General features: G+C 43.8%; 1 protein-coding gene across 1 annotated transcript in view; it reads left to right on the top strand.

Annotated features, from left to right (window-relative positions):
- The window catches only part of HS1BP3 (HCLS1 binding protein 3), a 52,772-nt gene that overhangs the window by 14,929 nt on the left and 18,518 nt on the right, over positions 1-19,325 (top strand). Inside the window, exon 4 of the mRNA XM_054195931.1 lies at positions 2,123-2,345. Within this exon, the coding sequence (XP_054051906.1) occupies positions 2,123-2,345 (223 nt within the window). The remainder of the gene's footprint in view (positions 1-2,122; positions 2,346-19,325) is intronic.

The raw sequence follows: 19,325 nt of genomic DNA, 5'->3' as shown, positions 1-19,325 counted from the left end.
GCTTATGTTTTCTCCTCTTCTCAGTGGACACGCACCTCATTCAGAAGTGTTGATACCACAACGCTTGCTTTGAAGGAATCTGTCCCACTGTCTCTGATTTCCCTTAGGCATATAGCTAAGTTGTGATTCAGAACAACTACATTTAGAAGGCTAAATAATCATATATTGTCAGTGGAGAGGTGAACCCTAAAAGGACAGTGCAGGGTCTCTCTTAGTGAGCAACGGTTGCATGTTTTGTCTGTTTTTCATTCCTCATAAAATTGCTAGGCCTTGCAGAAGAGGGTCCTAAAGCAAATTATTGATCTTGAGAAAGATTTGAATAAAAGGCAGATTCTTTATTAGTTAAACCCATTTTCTGGCCTCTTTTTTTTTTTTATTTTAAATTTTCCTTTAGCCTGATGTCCAGCTCTTGTTGCCTCTTACATATAGTCCCTTTCTTGTGTTCCTTGGGCGTAGCAGGGAGTCATCGATTGAATGGAACAGATGGGCTCCCTGCTCTTAATTCAGCTGAGAGCTGCTGAGCAGGGAATGCTCCAGCCTGGTGCTGTGCAGGATTCTCAGCGTAGCGTTAGTTTTAAGGAAGTGAAGTTGCAAAGTGCTAGCAAGTCACCATGTGTGAACAGCCGAATTTGCAAAAGTGTCAAGTGTGGCCAGATTACAAGTTCTGTGAGACTGGCAGCTTCCTGAAGTCAAGTGGGGCAAAACTGCATAATATTTGGCAAAATTCTTTTGCTAATAAGGTTTGGGATTTTTTTTTTCTTTTTTTCCGTGGCAGCGTTCTTGTGAAAGTAGACCCCTTGCACAGAGAATTCAAGAATTCATGTTGATTAACCTTTGCATGTTGATTAACCTAACAATAGCACACATGTCTACAGCTGAATTGGTCTGGTCTGTCTTTATCCTGTGGACAGATTGGGTGCAATTAATGTGACCTGTTCATTGAAATCTGCCTTAGAATAATATAAGTCTTAGCCTACCAAACCAGGTGGAATTCAGTACATGCACTGCAGATCCTCAAACTAGTTGTGTACGCTTCCCTTAGGGATGCTGGAGACATACATAGCCGATATATTCAGGGATGTTCAAGGAGAATCAACACGGTAAAACACAGGTGACTATGTGGATGAGATAAGCAGCATCGGAACATCCACTGCCTGCCCTGACCAGTGCTCTCTTGCCTATAAGAGGAGCGTAAGACCACTTGCTCAATGTAGACACCCACGTTTAGTCAATGAAGTCTGCCCGTGGTGATTTGGCAGATGCAAGCATGAAAAGCTGGGTGAGATGAGTCTCCGATGCCATGTTACTTTAACAGTCAAAAGGATTAAACCATGAATTTTATCCATCACGGTTTTCACTAGCCTATTTTTAGCTAGTCTCGTTATTTTCAATTGCTTTCCTGAATATCCAGAAACTCCACAGCAAAGAATAGTTCTCATTCTCCTGGACTTTGCATATAACAAGTATGGTGAGAAGACTTGGTCAAAGCGCATGTTTCAGTTTGCTGAGTTACTCATTTGGATAGATCTTGCATACTGAAGGGAGGTAGAACTTCAGGCTTCATTTTTGAGTGTATATTGAAGAGCTGCTGCGGAAACTTTTTCATGCTGTCCAATGCTCTAATTTTAGTCCAAATGAATTAAATCAGTGACAAAAAGTGGACTTTATCTCAGCTAGCTATGTGAAATTTACCCACCTGTATCTAAGCAGAGTATTTATGACCTCTCTGTAGCCAGTGGAGAGAAATAGGCACTTCAGAGGGAAACTCCTCCTCTGACAACTTTACTTGGATGGGATGAATCACCATGTGGAAATCCTATTGTTTCTATTGACTACAGAAGGAACATAAATAAGCAGATGAGACACGCGCTGCTATGTCTCCGATAAAGTTCATTTCCTCTGTCTTTCTCTACTTAACTACTTTAAATCAGTAAATAGATCAGACGTATAATGACAAATCAGTGGATAGAAGAGACAGTCAGGAATGTTGAAAGAGTTTCACAAAAGCTGATTGTGTCCTTTATTCCCCAAACAAAACCATCAGGAACAGGTGCAAGGTATGAAATAAAACATAGTTGTTATCCTCTGTACTCGGTTTTGCATCCATTACTGTATTTTGCAGGAACAAAATCTACTAGTGCTGTTGATTTCAAGGGTAAAAACATTCCTGATGACAAGGAGAAAGAAGATGAAGAAAATGAGGCATTGGATTTTTTCAAAGAGGAGAAGACACCTGACTTAATCTCACAGCTTTCATCAGTGGAAAATGCCAAAAAGGGGGAGAAAAAAGAAGAGGAAGAGGAGGAAGAAGAGGAAGAAGTTTTAGACCCTCTTGGTATAATGAGGTATGGCTGGTAGTGCCTTCGTTAGTTAGTTTTTAGCCTAGTTTTCTAAACAAATAAGGCTGTTCTATGTCACTGTCCCCTCATCCCAACTTTTTATAACATTGACCACTTTCAGCTGAATTTCACAGAGGAGAAGAGGTGCCTCGGTAGAGGGAGGAGACTTTGTAATGCCTCTTTAGTGCACTCCTCAGGAAATCTGAAATTTGAGCAAATCGTGAATGCCTTCATAACAGTCTCTGATACATGAGGGCACTTTACTGGACACTGCAGGGTCCCACCACAAAATAGAAAGCCACCAGGGCCCATTGGATGTGCTGCTCTGGAGTACGCTGGTCTTTACAGTGTCTGGAACTGCTACTGATCTCACTTGTGTCTACAAGGAGGTAAAGTTATAGCAGCATAAAGGCCAAAAGAGCCAACATTTCAATCACGATGCTCACAAATAGGCTTTTCTTTCCTTCTTCCCTTATCTGAAGGTGTCACATGCTAAACGCCACTAAGGTGTAAGTAATAACAGCTTTAGAAACAATAACTGAATTAAAGCTTGCTGATGTTAGTATCTGGGTTTGCTTACCCGTGCAATAATTTTCAGACAGGTATTTTCTTCACCTCAAGATGGAATTTCTCACTTAATTCCCCCCCAGATTTCTAACTACTGAGGCCTGGAAGCAAATTTAGTTTCTCAGTGGTTGGAATCATGAGTAGTGATTACTTTTTTTAGGGTGTCTCAGGCTTTAGATGCCCAAGCAGAAAAGGCTTAGCTGTTCTTGATCTTCAGTAAGCACTGACTGACTCAACTGAATTGTTTCAGCCACCCACAGTCACCAGCCACTACTGAACGTTCCTTGTCTTGGACCCAGACAGTGCTTTCAAAATGCTTCCTCATAGCAATAGGCATTAACTGATAGTAACAAGCCAGAGGCTTCTCTTGGTGTTTTCCGATTACCCTGAATCATTTCCAAGGGGATCACTCGCTCCAGGCTCTGAGCCGGAGTCTCCCATACTAAGACGGGTCAACTACAATGACTAATACTGGAAGCGCCATTTGGACTTTGCTCCTGCTACTATAGTCATATGTAATTGTTGATGTCCAGATATCATCCTTTTTACTTGAAGTATTTAATCCTTTACATATAATCAGAAAACTTTAAATATTATTCTTTTGACAAAGCACATGCTTGATTACTCAGCATCAAAATTATTCTTTTGTTGAAGAAGAGTTTAAAAAAGTTAAATAACTGTTTACAATGAGAAGTTAGATAAAGCAGTACTTCCCACAAAATGGTCCTTAGTTGGTAAGTTTACAAAAGAAGCTGTCCTTTTTTGGATAGGAAAATGATCTATTGGGTTAGCAAACGCAATGTTGTATTTTCCAACTTACAACAAGTATAAGCTGTAAAGAATTTGCTGTGCCAAAACAAGCAAGAAGTTTGCTTTTCTGCTCTGCGCAGTTTGACATAAGATTTGAAAGTCTTGATTATTTTGGTCTTTCAGTGCATTGAAGGATGACAAGATCTGGTATTTAATCCTCATTTAGTTTATTGCTTGCATTCCTTTCGAGAACAGAATTCTTACTGAATCAGAATAACTTCGTTTATATAAGAAGTTACCCGCTGGTACAGGGCTACAGCGTGACATGTTATGCAGTCAGATGTTTTTTCACTCTAAACCAGCGGTTGCCTATCTATAAAAAAAATAATCTCCATATGTATTTGTTATTATTTTTATAAATCTCACATGCACAGTGTGGAGGCAGGAACCTGAAAATGGACATGAGAACCTTGAATTTGATTTTACATTGTTTCTGCTCTCCTGTAACTCACCCTTGCTTCCATGGAAGATATTTTCCATTCGCATCAATGGAGATCAAATCAGACATAAGCATCGTATCCCAGCTTTATGCCATCTAGTCATAGGTGTCTAGGTAAGAGGCCAAAGGCAGGAGCTTAGGTGTCAGTGGATGAGCATTTCTTGGGTGCCCGTTTTAGGGTGTCTTCTAAAATGTTAGATGCTTACATGCTTTAAGGAGGGAGGTTTCAGGCCTCACAGTTTTAGTGCTTCAGATGTGCTTGAAGCTAGTTTGGGATGGGGATGAATAAAAAAGGTGATGCAGACTGGATAAATATGTTTAGTAGTAAACTGCTCCCTAATGCATAGTAAATTCAGGTTAAAAAAAATAAAAATCCGTGATCCTTTCCATTGTGAAAAACCTTTGAAAAGATGTAAAGTCAGCACTGAAACAAGCCAGTCCATTCCAAGCAGTATCAGTGGCCAGGGTGCTTTGAGCAGCAGAGCTCTGACCTAAACTGAATCATGTGTTTTGCATAATCTTACAGGGTTTTTTTCTTTCTGGATGAGGATGAAACTGCTCCAGTAGCAGAGGCCTCCATATGTTGTCAGCACGCTTCATTTGGTAACAACTTTTCCTCCTGGGCCAGGTGGCTGTGACTTGGATTTGGCCCAGCACTGCTGCTGTGCTGCTGAACCACCAGATATCCAGTTAAATGTACTGGCCTTAGGGGTAAAATGCTAAACTAGGGTCTTTTTTTCTGGTTTTGTATTGCTGGTGATCATCCAGGTGGAAGCTCATAGTGGTCTGGTTCCTTTCGCCTGGAGGAGACATGCCAGTGATGCTGATTCCCTTCCTTGCATTCAAGGCTGCGTCTGAGTTGCTCTTTCATGTCTGCTGGGCAACTCAATTGCCAGTTCTGCTCTTCAGCTTTGCGAGTATAATGACGGTCTACAAACTGTGTGTTACATTAATCTCAGCCCAAAAAGCTTTCTTTCTGCGGTAGCGGGCTGATCTTTTGCCATGTCTGGGATTCTTAGCAACATAAAGACGGGTTTTTTTCTTATCCAAATCAGGGACATTTCAAAAATCATAATACATATTTCCAATGAAGTTTTCAGATTTTTAACACCTCTCCTCCTTTTTTTTTTCCCTCGGGCCTAGTTCTTCCTAGAATAAGAGGTGCTCAAAATTAGGTTACATTTGTGGGGTGCATTGTTGAAATGCATTTGAAATATGTTTTCGAGGGGTATATCTTCTCCTCTTTTCCCGCTGCCCTTCTTGATAGTTTGGGATATTGTTACTTCAGTGTATTGTCACTTGCAGTTACTCTGCAAGTTTTCCTGGACATTTGTAGAAAACCTTTTATCTTTGGACAGAATGTACAGGTCCTGTAAGAACAAGTACTCCTAATACTGAGTAAAATGGTCCTTTGATATCAGCTGTGTAGCAGGGAATGAATGTAGTGTACTCACTTTTGTAGCACTGGCACATTTCTAGCTCTATTTCATTTTTCTTGCCAGTTTAAGTGTACAGTGACTTGTAAGTCACAAGGCTTTCATAGCCAAACTGTTGTTTTTAAAGTTAGCATCTATTTTTTTTCTTTTTCTTTTTCTTTTTTTTCTGGTAAGCCATGATCATTAGAATATCCCTTTGTTAAAATGTTTTAATTCCTTTCTAAGTGGGAAATCAGATATGTGTTTTACTCCATATTGTCGGGACAATATTAAGTACATTTATTTATCTTTGTCTCTGTTGTTCTCTTTAAAGTGAGCACAATACAGCTCTTTATCACTCTTCTCTAAATCCATCTGTCTCAGCATTTGCGGAAACGTATGTTCAAGCACTCAGTAGGCTACCATGGTGCTTTGACAATATACCTGGGTTTTTAGAGGTGCAGTATCTTGTAACACTGCGGTCTTTGAAAGGATTTTCCTGGTAAATTACAAAATATTATTGTGTGGCTAGTGACAATCGCAGGGTTTTCTCCAACTCGAATGCCTTCAGGATGAAAGAAGCAAGAATACTAGATCCGAAAGAGGCTAACCCTGTGAAGGGAAAGGCATGGAAGACAGCCACGAGATGGAGGAGCTCTTCACCCGCAGCTAGGATATTCTTGATGATAATTCTGCAATGGAAAAGGGTGTAATTTGCCAGTGGTTTGAGAACAGATTTGCATGGAGTGAAGAGAGACATGTGGAGCGGGAATCCTGAGCAGCATCAATGCTAGTCAGCTCAGCCGTGCGAGGGCATGTTGGCTGAGGCTGACTGGGCCACATCTGGTCCTGTCTATACCCTTACATTCCCCTGTCCTCCAGATCGTGTTTGCTATGTCCGGAATGCCCACTGGAAATGGCTGCTAGCCTGTGCTGCCTCCCGGGCAGTGATTAGGATGGTTTAGGAGAAGGCAAGTTGTCCCATGCCAAGGGAGCACCAGGGACTGTTGAATTGTTGAACTGAGCTTCTGCGCTCAGGCCCAGGGTCTGAAGGAGTTGCTGAAAAAATAGTATGGCCCTGAGCTCCTCTGCCCAACAGGGGTTAGCTTTTTGCCTGCTGCTGTGTTTGCTCCCAGTCTGCCCTAAGGGCTCCTTAGGGTTCTGCTTTCTGTAGGGAATTCAGGCAACTGGTTGGGGATTTTTTTTCTTGATCCAAGCAGGATCAAGTTAGACATTTCTAGCTCTGCATCTTAAAACACTTTAAAAAACACATCACAGTAACTGAATTGGGTTTTGCCTTCTCCCTCTGTGGATGAACTATGAAGTTTTATTGTTTGTAAGTTGAAGCCAAGAGCTTTAGCATCTTTCTCCTCTCACTTTTGTAGTTAAAACAACTGAATTTAGTACTTCTATTCAGTGTACTCCAATAAACTTGAGACAGCAGCTGATTAAAATGGGTCAGAACCAGCTCCTCTGAACAAAGCAGCAACAGTTTTGCAAAAGGAGAGTGACTGCTTCATGGGTTAAAGCATTGCAGCAGCCCTGTGCACGCGTTTCTTCAGCTGCAATTAAATTCTGAGGTAATATTTGCTCACCAGCTTGGGAGAACCCACCTTTTCCTGTGCTTTCCTTTCCTGCCTCCATGAACTCTCCGCAGCCCTTGCAGGTTCCCTCCCTTCCGTCCTTTTTCCTTTGCCTCCCTAAATCTTTCAGTGACAGCATAAACCCTAGGTTTTTCCTGGCAAACTGCATAGAGCCCAGAGGTGGGTATTCCCCAGGCAAGAACTCTTCTGTCTCCTCGTGGGTCCTAGAGAATTTCTGTCTCCACTCTCTACCTTTGCTATTGTTTCAGCGGATTTCCCCTCGTGGCTTCTCCTCATCCAAAATTGTGCCTTCCCAGAGGAATAAAGGCACATGGGTAGGTGGAAGTTTTGGATCTGTTGTGTTTAAATGCAGATGCAGCTAACTCTTGACAATAGTTAGGAAGGGATGGGGCTGGTGAGGGCTGACCTTTTGGCGGTTTTCCGCCAAAAGTTTTTAAAAGCCTTGTAGCTGGTTGCTCCTGAGGTCAAACTCAACTACCCCTGATGCCAGAGGTTTGCTGTTGCTGGGTTAGTTGGTAAGGAGGTTATTAAAGGACTTGGGAGCTTTTCAGGCTGCAGATGAAATAGGCGATGGCTTTGAGCAACAGATTGGCAGGGAAGGAGCAGCCAGGCAGCCATCCTTGGCCTTGCCAGAGCCCCACAGAGGCAGGCTGGCTGCAGGAGGAGGCAGGTTGGCACACAAGCCAGCAGTTTCTGGATTGCATCCTAAACCTTCATGTCTCCCAGCCCCCGAATGGCACTAGAGTTTGAGTCTTGAGCTGTTCATCACAGTGCTCCGTTTCCTTTCCTTTTTTTTTCCCTGTTGTGGCAGAAGAGCCTAGGATGGCCTCAGCCTTTTGTCTTTGGGGGAGAAATGAGTCGCAACATTTGATCTTGTTTCCTCTGCCAGAAACCGTGGGCTGCTGAGAATGGCTGATGAGGAGGCAGAAATCAGTTTAAGGGGGGAGTCCTGCATTTAGCATCTTTCCAACTGGTTTTATTGACAAAGTGCCCAGAGCTGTAATAGGTGAGGGCAGTATGCTTGCCTGTGGATTTTCACCTCCAAGGAAGAGAATTTCTGCAGGCTGGAGCGCTGTCACGGCACATCTGCCATCTGCTGGACAGTTGGTCTGGAGCAAACTTGTCAAGATGTGTGTTCAGCTGCTGTGCCTTCTGGTCCTTGGTTGGCAGGGTTGTACTCCTGCCACTCCTCAGGATGCTACTTCTCGGGCATCCACCTGCTCCTCAGCCACTCATAAATTCACAGCTGCCTTTTGGCCTAGCCAGGTACATGCATGTCTTCCCCTCTGAATCCAGTAGGATTCATACAGAGCAGTAGTAACACTTTTTTGTCTGTCCTAACCAGTTGAGAGGGAGTGAAGGTGTCAAAACATCAAAGAAGAGAGAAGATACAGGTTATTTTTTTTTTAATTAAATTCAGATAGTTAAAACAATGAACAAGAAAAGGAAGAAAGAGCCTTGTTTTCCTAGCAGTGTGTGTATCTGTGCTCACAGCTGTGAAGCCTTCAGAGATTTAAACAGGCAGATCTTTATTTTCTGTCAGTTGTTGAGTCACAAGCTTAGGTTGCAAGGCATGCTCGACCGTCACTTTGCCAAGTGACACAAGTATTTGTCGCGATTCCAGTCCAGCTGCTGTCAGATTGGAGACTTGCAAAATCCCAGTAAACAACCCTGTTGGTCTTCTACTGAAACATTTCTGACAGTTTTCTGAAATTTTTCTGAAAACCAAAGGTGTTGTCTGGTGTAGTGTTCTTCCCCATCAAAGAGATGAAAAAGAAGAAAAGGCAGGAAAAAATGCGTATTACCCATCCAGTTAAAGGATAAAACTTTCATAAATTGTCTCCTCCCGACCCTTTTTAGGGTCAGCCTTATAGCCTCTCCTTGGAGATGTTTTAACTGAGTGGCTAGGGAGTAAAGCAGGATGGCAGGGATGCTCTCCTTGCAGGAATTCAGTCTCTCCAGTTTGTCTGTCCTGAACTTGTTTTATGTTCACAGGTGCTTTGTCAGTGTTGTTTTCCCATGCAATGGGCTTTTTTTTCTCTTCTGCCTCCAATCCCGTCTCCTGAGCACAGCTTCCCACGTGTTTCTTTACTGCAAAGCTTGCTGTCCCCCCACAGATGGAAGGTTGAGGGTGATTGAAAGAAAACATTGGAAAATGAAACCATGTTTAGCTATTGAATCTCACCGTTCTGCGTTGTGTCTTCTGAGTGATTGGTCTCGGAAGATGTTTTCCTTGGGAGAACTCTGCCAAGGCCTAGGTGGCTCCAAGTGGTGGAACTGAGAACCTTTTCTAGCTGTATTTTCCAACCAAAGGAATCGAGTTGGATGTATGAAGGACTCGGCGCGTTTCTCTCATTGCTGCTCCGTGGTAGTACTAACTGAATGTAAGCGCACTCAGGAAAACTGAGATTTTCTGGTACTCCTGCGCTTGTAGTTGGCATATGTTACATCCATAAGCATTCCTTCAGGAGAGCGTATTTGACAGATGAATGCAAACCCCCCCCTGCTATGTCCACTTCTGGCAATCAGAAAGAACTGTACCTTGGGATCGGAGCTAGGGCACTCGGACTATCAGAGAGGTTTGGAGAGAAGCGGATGCATAATTTACAGATCTAAAGTTGGCTGCTCTGTGTTTTCTTTTATTCTGGAAATAGTCGCTTCCCTGACCTAAGGAAAACTTGTGAGAGTCCCCCCCTGTGCCAGCATTGTCCTTAAACTTGTGAGAGTCCCTCCCTGTGCCAGCATTGTCCTTATCTGCTTCATAATGCCTGGTCTAGCGTTGGATTTTTGGCCCCATAAGATTATGCAGTCATTATTTCCCCAGGTTTTATGTTGCCTTGGTTAAACTTCAGTGATGAGTTTCTGTCATGTCTGGCTTGAGTGATTCCAGTACATACACAGCTGGAACATGAGGATCCTTTGGGAGGGAGTTTAAGTAATTACTTTAATGCGCTTCATTTTCTTTCTGATTAGAACACTGAATATACTTTAATGGGTTTTATAAATAGGAAATCTGTGTTTATACCATCATCCTAAACCCCAAGGACTACGAATAACTCTATAGTCTGTGTAGTGTTATAGCTGTGCATGCCATCCGGCAGTGTTTTCAAGCAGAACACAAATGTAACTACACCTGGGATAAAATGCAGTAAGGACTTAATAGCTTAGTGCAACACCTCATTGCAGCATCAGACAGTAAGCAAAGAACGTGTAATTCAACTGGAAATGCAAGGGGAATTGCACTGATGTAAATGTAAAATCCCAGCTTGGAATTTGACCAGCTCGCTGAAGCAAATACGTCTGCTTTTAAGAAAATTGTCACAGGTTTTTTAATGGACCTGGTTTATTGTTTACAATGTATTAAAGCGATAAAATTTACCACACTTTTCTGTAGATAGAAGAATTGTAGAGCCAAGTAATGTCAGAGAACTGGAATGAAATGCCATTGCCACTAGCTGGCACCAGCTTTCAAATAATTCCCATAGTCCTCTGAGGGAACTCTTAGCTTTTTATTTTCCCATCCTCTTTTAACAGCAAGGCGCGGTCATTTGTAGCAGTGCAGAACTAAACCGTGATGAAGGCGTGCAGAAGCTGCCGTGAGCCATTCTGCAGGCGTGTTAAGCAAGTCCTTACTTAGCTGAGAGAGATTTGTAGGAGGTGGGAGATCCTTTAGAAGGGGTACAGGATAAATTTACAGCTACACAGAATCAAAAGTGTCTCTTTTTTTACTTCTGCTTTGGAAGAGGATTGAACATGATGTAATTGGGCAGATTTAAACATGTTTTGTTTCATGGACTTTACAATAATAGGATGACTCAAGTCCTTAATTAGAATAAAAAAAGCATTACCTCATTGATTAGCCTGCTCTTTCCACCAAGGCACGGGAAATCTTTAATCAGCAGGCCCGGGGAACTGCTTGTAGATGAGACAGACTGCTAATGAGGGATGGATTCAGAGCTGCCCTGTTGTTTTTCTGTTCACCAAGTATAACAGAATTGTTTGCTCTAGAAGAAGCTGCCGTGGGGTGAATGTGTGCTCAGTTTAAATTGAGGTGGGAGACTTGCTTTGCCTTTCATCTGATGCTGTCAAGTTCCTAACTAAGCAGACTTAATAAAACCATTGTTCCCTTTTCCCCATAGACCTGCTGCAGAAGTTTCTGTCTTGGTTTCAAAGGATCAAAGAACTGGCTTTTGGAAAACCATTTTTGGAAGTGATCTGTAAAACCTTGCCAAAAATGCATGAATTAGACATTTTAACTTCAGGCTGGTACTAATTAACACACCTGGGGATCACATCCTCTTGCTACTGCCCCTTGCGGCAATTGGTGAGAGCTGGAATCATATGAAGTGCCAGCGAAAGGAAAGTGTCCTTAAGGACCGGCACACATCTGGAACTCAGCAGCTCTTTATTCTGTGCTTGAATTTCTCAGGTCCCATCTTAGGTACAGTACTGAAAAGTTAGATCTCATCATTATCCCTTTGGTAAAAGGAATAAAACTGATTTCATAGGTCTGCCTGGGGAAGTTTCCCTTTGCACAGAAATGTGGCGTTCAGATTGTTGTTAAATGCAATTGTCCTTAAAGTGAAAGAAATGCTTTGTATTACCTTCCATAAATTTTGGATGAGACTCAAAATCTTTGTTTCCATATTGTCTGAGATGCCCAGTCATGTCCAGATCATAAGGGGTGGTAAGATTTATCATCACAGTGAAATATGCAGCTGTGGTAGGGTGATTTGACTGTGGCTGAACTAGTAAATAAAAGCAGACGAGAACTGTAGCCTTGCTCTGTGCCAACCGGGATGAAGTAGCTCCTGTCCAACAGCTAAATCCTTCCGCTCCCCAGAGCAAACTGGCCACGTCCAAAACAGGAAGGGCCCTGAGCTTGTGCTGATCCCTAAACTATGTCCAGGCATCATTTGGGAAAGCAATAATTAGCCTGGGACAAATTCATGCCAGGAAGCATGCTAAGAACTTGCAAGACAGACATTGTGTGCCGTTATCTCAGCCCAAGCCCTGACCATGTTTATTTGCTAGTACAGGTGTTGGCTCTTTGTTGTCAACAGGACAGCCTGAAGAAGGTGCACATTGAGGAATCAGAATTGGAGCCGATGGGGTCCTGTAATGAGGGTTTTCTTGGTACAGGCAGTGCTGAGTGTATGTCTGGCACTTAAGGATGGTCTGTGAGTATAAAACACCAAGGACATTTTGCAGCAATATGTGGCTGGTTGCTGTGGCTCCTGTCAGCTGGCACTCCTCTGGGTGACAGTGGGTACAGCTCAGGACCTGGCCCAGGGCTGGAGGGGTGCAGCCAGCCTGTTTTGGAGTATAACAGAGTTCAGCCGCATGGTCGTGAGCCATGGTGTGTCACTTGGCTAGGAAAAGCTCTTGCGTTTTTGCTACTGTAGGCTATTCTCTGAGGTCTGCTCTCTGAACCATCATTTTCTGTAATAGCTGCTACTTATTTGGCACGGTACAGAAACTGGTCAGAGTGGCTTGGATGGAAGTTTTCCAAGCTTCTCTTTGCCTTGCTTTATTGCTTTTTGTCTGTAATAGCATTCAAGGTGTTCTTGAAGGCATCATTAAACAGAAAACACGGTGTCATGCCCTCAAAACCACCTTACAACATTATCTAGACCCGTTTGCTAAAGACATCTCATTTTTCATCTGTGTGATGGGTTATCTGCCAGCATAGGCTGTTGCTGTGTACGACAGTCTTGTCCTGGAAACTTGTTCCCAAGTCATCCATCTTTCTCATCTTGGCTATGAGTGACAGAGCCACGGCCCCAACTGTTCCTGTAATATGAAAAAAGCCAAATGCGTTCCTAAGAGGCTCCTGAGGGCTAACCCTCACTTCCTCCCTCAGGGGCTGTTACAGCAAACCCTGACCTCACTGGAGTTGTTTTTATTTGTTCAGCGGTGCTGCCAAGAGACAAGGGCAGTGCCACACAATGCAGGATGCTCAAACGGGAAGGAGAAGCGTGTGGTCCAGAGCTGCTGGACAAGGTCTCAGGGGAATTCGTTTCAATTCTTCATTTCAAAGACATCCTGCTTAGCCTGCACACAGCTCACTTCTGGTTTTCAGGACCACCTTTAATTCCCGATCTTTAAAAGAAGAGCGCTGGCATGCCCTGCCACGTAGAGGTGAAGAGAGAGTGAAATCTGAAGGGTTGTGAGGTGTTGGGGGCTATCCAAACGTTGCAATCTGTTGGCAATAAGCAATGTTTTAGTTGCCCTTGGGAGGTGGTGGGAGATGTAATCCAGCCTGTTACCCTGCCTCTCGTGGAGGAACTTGCTTGGTCTGTCAGTCGTTTGCCAGCTTTGGCAGCGCAGCACCATTGCTCACCGAGGGGAGCCATCATGGTGCTGTTGTGCACTACAAGACGGATGCTGCTGATGGGTATTAAGAAAGATGCCAAGGTATCCTTAAACCCTACAGACAAATAGACAACATGGCAAAGGACAGTCTCCTTTCTGCTCCCTGCTTATCTGTTCTTCCTGGGAGGGGCTGGCACCCAGGACCCCTTGCAAGGACTGTTTCCAGAAGGTGACATGGAGAAGACTGCATCAAGTTTGTCTCTGTGCACAGTACTCTGGCAGTATCTCATCAAACTTTGCTCGTTCAGACACCGCCACACGCCTTTGTTCTGTGCCTAAAGCCTGTCATAAGCCCCCTCTGTTTCAGGCTATGACTTTGCAGAGCTCTAGCACAACCCTCACATTATTTCAAGCACTTGGAACTGAAAATCAGATGCAGAATAAATAATGATTCCAGGACACTACACAGAGCAAGGGAAGACCAAGGCCAAGTGTTGTATAGTAGGCCAGAAGCTGCAGATAGGACCTGGGTGGGCAGCACGGGGGAGGCTCGGTGAGGGGCACAGGGCAGCCCCATGAATCAGCACCTGGCATTTTGGCTGTTTGATGTATTATATGTTTACAACCACACTGATCCTGTGGTGTTGGTTCTCTGTCCTAGCCACATGGCATGTGAAAGGCCTGTAGATCCTGAAATGTCCTGGGTCCGTGTTTTCTGTCTGAAATCACTCTTTCCTCCAACATTGTCACAGACACTGTAACACTAGGGAGTAGAAGCTTAAAACATTCTGCAGTTATTTGTAATTGCTACTCCCCTGCTGTCATCAGCATCATTTCGTCACTTTTCCACTAGTCCCTCCCACTGACACAGATTAGTGATCTAATTTCTGCTCCCCCCGTGTATTCAACAAAAGATGCCCCTTACCAAACCTCAGTTAATTTCTCACATCTTTCCAATTTACTAGATGGTTTAATTTCAACAGATTGTCCACTGATGTAAAATGGTGTAACTTTAGTATACTTTGAGTCCATTTAGGGTTTGTGAGTCAGCAGACTGGCCCAAAGGTTACTTGCCCAAGCTCACACCATGAGTCAACAGCAGCTAATGCTGAAAAGAGTTCTCCTTGGGCTAATCAAGCACTATCTGCTTCCCTCTTTTTGTCCCTACAGAGGCCTGAGGTCTCACATTGTCTGGTATTTGAGAGCCTGAGATGTTTGCCAGTGTTTTTACCCACAGTCTGTGTTCCCTGATCCGTTTTCCCTGCTGCATCCCTTGCAGCACGTGGATCTTCAGCGTTTCTAATCCAGCCAGCCCCAAGGGGGACGGCAGGCAGTCGCAGATCATCAGGTAGCTAAGCAGGAGCGAAGAGCAGGGTCTGCAATGAATCAGTTGGGTGGATCTGCAGCCTCACGCCGCTTGTGTCAAGTCATAATTCTCTAGGGATACGAGATGCTAGTTGGAGGTCTCACCGAGGTCATCCGCCTGCCGTCTCTGAAGGGTGCTGTGGGAATAGCAAGTGTCGCTCTGGGTGAGCCGAGCTCCGAGAGATTATTCGCCAATAGGAGGGGAATGATTTTGGTTATGATTTCAGAATATTATCATGGCTGTTAAATAACACCAGCGCTGAGCTGGATCTCATGCATGAGCCAGAACACTTGTAAAGACTACTTAGTTCTTTTTCTAGTCAAGTGTTTGTGGATTGCTTGCATTTACTAGGTTTCCGCGATTCAGCGCCCGGCCTCGCTGTGCTCCGCAAAGGTCTCACAGTGCTTCCCCGGCTGAGCCCGACCATTCAGCCTGACAGCCGGCTGGTCTGTGCCCAGCCCCTGAAATTACTTAGGTTTGCAAAAGCTTGTGTGCTGAGAAGTCAGGCCAGTTAGCGATAGAAACATAAATAGGAATCCAATTTAAAAAAATGCAGAACTATGTCAGCTATTTTTCTGCTTGCAGCAGAAGGAAGCCCCTTGACGGCTGCCGCTGCTGAGCCTCAGAGCCTTGCCTAGGAGGGAGAGTTTTGTGTCTCCGGTGCTCCCTGGTGTGACTGTTCCTGCAGTCTGACCTCCAGCGACGTCGGCAACATCAGAAGTGGAATTGCTTCGTGCAATAGGCATATCCGTGGCCTGGGGAATATTTCACCCGGAGCAATTTTATCTCTACCTCTGTTACAAAAAAAACCCCAAACAATGCAAGAAACCTCTAGGCAGGAAAGCTGAATTTTCATTTTATGGAAGAGGTTTTGATCTCGTGATCAGCAGGAGAGGCAGCAGCCGGAGCACAAGGCTGTGTCTCCAACAGCAGTATCATTTAGCTCAGATAATGTCTCACTGTGTCCTTCTCTGTTTTATTTCCTGTGGAGCCATCTCTGTGTTGCAGTGAGAGGTTTGTTTTACCCATGGCGCAGACAAGAGGAAAAAGTGACCTCTGTGAACAGCAAGATGTGGGGCAGGGAAGGCAGTGGGGAACCGGGCTCAGCCCCATCTTCCCTGCTCGGGCCGTATCACGGAGCAGTGGAGACCCTGCGCTTTTGAAGGGTCTGCCTCTGAGTGCAGATCCCGCTTGGCTGCCACTGGAATCTGCTCACTGCCTTGGTAACTGGCTCTCCTCTGGCTTTTCATAAGCTCTCTGGATGTGGTGTGACAGGTATGTCAGGCAAAATTTTAGACTGGAGCATCATTTGCAGTTTGCTAGAGGTTTTCTGTAGGTTGGGGGTGGGTCTGGGCAGGTACCAGGCAAGAAAGAAGGGCGCCCTTCAGACGGAGGTTTACACGGAGCCTCTGGGACTAGAGAGGCCAGAGGTTTTTTGATGTGAACATCCTCTCTCGTTACATTATCTATTTGAGGCTCTTCTGTTTGCAGGCAGATAAAAATTAGAGTTGTGCCCGCAGTCTGGGTTCTTGTACCTGTTCTGTGGTGAGGAGGGAATTCTCGTGAGGCAGCAGCACAGGGGAAATGGTCTCCTCCTGAAGAGCACAATGTGAGGCCGGGAGGTTGTCAAACATAGGTGGCAGGAGACGCTGCTGGATATGATGGCATTCTGTTTGCGAGGAGGTAAAGATTAGGTAACACAAAATTAAGCCTTTATAAGTAGATGTGGGATAGTCAGGCTGCCTGTCCTTGAGACGAGGCACCAAGCGGCTGCAGGTCCTGCTGATTTGACTCTACCGAGGCCTGTAGAGACAGGACAACTTTAAAACTTTCAGTTTTAAACTGAAGGAGGGTAGGTTTAGATTAGACATAAGGAAGAAGTTTTTTAGGATAAGGGTGGTAAACAGGTTGCCTAGAGAAATAGTGGATGCCCCATCATTGGAAGTGTTCAAGGTCAGGTTGGACGGGACTTTGAGCAACCTGATCGAGTGAAAGATGCCCCTGCCCATGACAGGGAGGGTTGGACTGGGTGATCTTCAAAGGTCCCTTCTGACCCAAACCATTCTCTGGCTCTGTGGTTCTATGATTTAGAGGTATGAATGCCCAACACTTCTGAAAATGAGGCATCAACTATTCACACGTTCAGTGCTTTTTCAGAAATTATTCAAATACATCTAACAAGAAGCTACAGGGGAATGTTCTTGTGTGTGTTTGGCTTTTTTCACCATTTCAATGTTGAGGAAACCAGTCGCTTGTCCAAAATGCTTGCTACTTGCATTTGTCACTTTTACTCGTTAGTTGTAAGAATTCTTACCACAACATTGGATACTTCCAGTACCATCAGTTCCCTGTGTGTGATGCCTTCTTTTTTTGTGTGTTTGCTCCTGAATCTGTTGAGCATGTGGCAGGTAACATGCTCACTAGCTAGTTCTTTTCACACCCGGTTTGCTTCAGCATGGTTGACTTTGATTGTGAAGCTGCTCAGGACATTTTGTGAAGAATGTCTCATAAAGGGGCATTGTTGGCAGGTTGATTTCATTACAGTTGTCATATTTATATTCTTGTCATGTCGCGCATTTTATTGTTGAGTTATACTGCATGTAGACATCACTTTACAGGCATGCAACACAGCACTTGCACAAGAATTTGTTGTATTTGGAGCTACAGGCCTGTAACAATTATTAATTAGGGTAAGAGAATGTTTTTTTTTTTCCTTAGAGTGTATTTTTTGTAGGGGCAAAACATAAAACTAGGACCTATTCCTGAAAGTAATTCCATTAGTTTGAATAGTGATCTTAAAGGAAATAGATGAAGGAATAATGTCTGGCAGAATTTGTTAAGTCACAACTCTTCATCCTAATTTTCTCCTGGTAAAGCTTCCTTTCTCTGTAAAGATTTTACATTTATTTAAGATTTAGCATGAATTTTATCTTTTGTTGAAAATTGACTGGTAAACATCCGTGTTTATTTTTGGTGGTCAGCAGTTACAGCTGGTTATCATTTTGTGATCAGCTTTGACCTCTTCGCTTTCTCTTGCTTTGCTAACTTTCCGACTGTTAACCTCTGTTTAATTTCCTCTTTTTTTTTCCTTACCCTCTCTTCCGCATTTTCCCGCTTTCCCATTGCAGCTTCCTGTTTCTCCTTCAGTTATACCCTGTGGTCTTTTTCAAAAACATAATTTGATCAACAATAGTAATCTTTAGAGTTAAAGCAGAAAAAGGAAAGTCTAGAATAGAGGTCTGGAGGGTAAGAGGTACGTGATGCGGATGGGGACAGAAGAGGACTGAAGATGACAAGGAGGCCTAATTGTCAGCCTAGAGGATAAGGCAATACTGCAGATTCTGGAGGTGGAGCAAGGAAATGTGTGATACTGGCCAGAAGTTTGGGGAAATGGATTGAGGAGGGATGAAAAGGGGAAATAGGATGATATTGGTCAGACATTGCAAGGACTGGGCGCAGGGAAAATAGAAGGTGCTCCAGAAGAGTGAAGCAGAGCAAAAGTCAATGTTTCTCTCCTTTTATCCATTTGACATCAAGTTCTACCAAATGTACAAACAGAGAAAGAGAATTAGGGGCATGATAAAAGCTGGTATACACCAAACCCTGATGCTGCCATCGTCATGCTTGCCTTGTAGCTCTTTTACTAATTCATAGACTGAACAGCAAGACGTTATATTCTCTCCTCCTCATCCCACCAAAGCCATGGAGAAGAACGAAAAAGAGAGCGTTCTGGTTTCATCCCTCCTTGCTTTGAGGTGTCTAAGTGCCTAAATTAATGCAGAGATAGCTCCAGCTCTTTCTCTACGGAGGAGCAGATACCTGCGATGCCGCAGTGAGGTCCCTGTCCGCAGGAGCTGGAGCTTCCATAGTTCTGGTTCTGCTTTGGAAGAAAATGGTGGGAAATCGCGGGACTGCTATCTCAATCCTTGGTTAAGATACCATTATTAACCAAGCCTGTAGGCTCATACAAAAGAAAACGGCAGCATGATTCCGGCAAGACTTCAGTAATGAATGCTCTTTTAATTAGTTACTGATTATATATGATTACCTGCCTTTCTTTATCTTTAACTAGCATCAAGGCAATGCTCACCAGCCCGCGCTTCTTTGTGTTGTGCTTTTCTAACTTTTCTAATTTCTGAAATAGCTTTATTTTTAGCCCTCTGTAACTTCCCTAAAGTTCTAAAATGCGTTGAGCAGTTACATCCAGGGTGCAGAAAGATGCCTAGCCAGTTTTTTCCAAAACTTGTTAGTGTGTGTTATCTGGTATTGCATATTTGAAAATATGCATCATTAACATGAGTATTAGGATAAGAACTATTTCACTGTTGTCAGAAACCCTGAAAGTACCATTCTACTGCTTTGCAGATGAAACCTAAAATACCAGTGAGCATTTTTGGCTTTTTCACATTGTTATTGGCAACTTTATTATGCCTGTCTTGTTCTGGACCAGTGTCTTTGCTGTGCTTTAAT

Source organism: Rissa tridactyla, chromosome 3 (assembly GCF_028500815.1).
Source record: "Rissa tridactyla isolate bRisTri1 chromosome 3, bRisTri1.patW.cur.20221130, whole genome shotgun sequence".
In the NCBI taxonomy this organism is placed as follows: Eukaryota; Metazoa; Chordata; class Aves; order Charadriiformes; family Laridae; genus Rissa; species Rissa tridactyla.
This window is presented reverse-complemented; position numbering and strand designations above follow the sequence as displayed.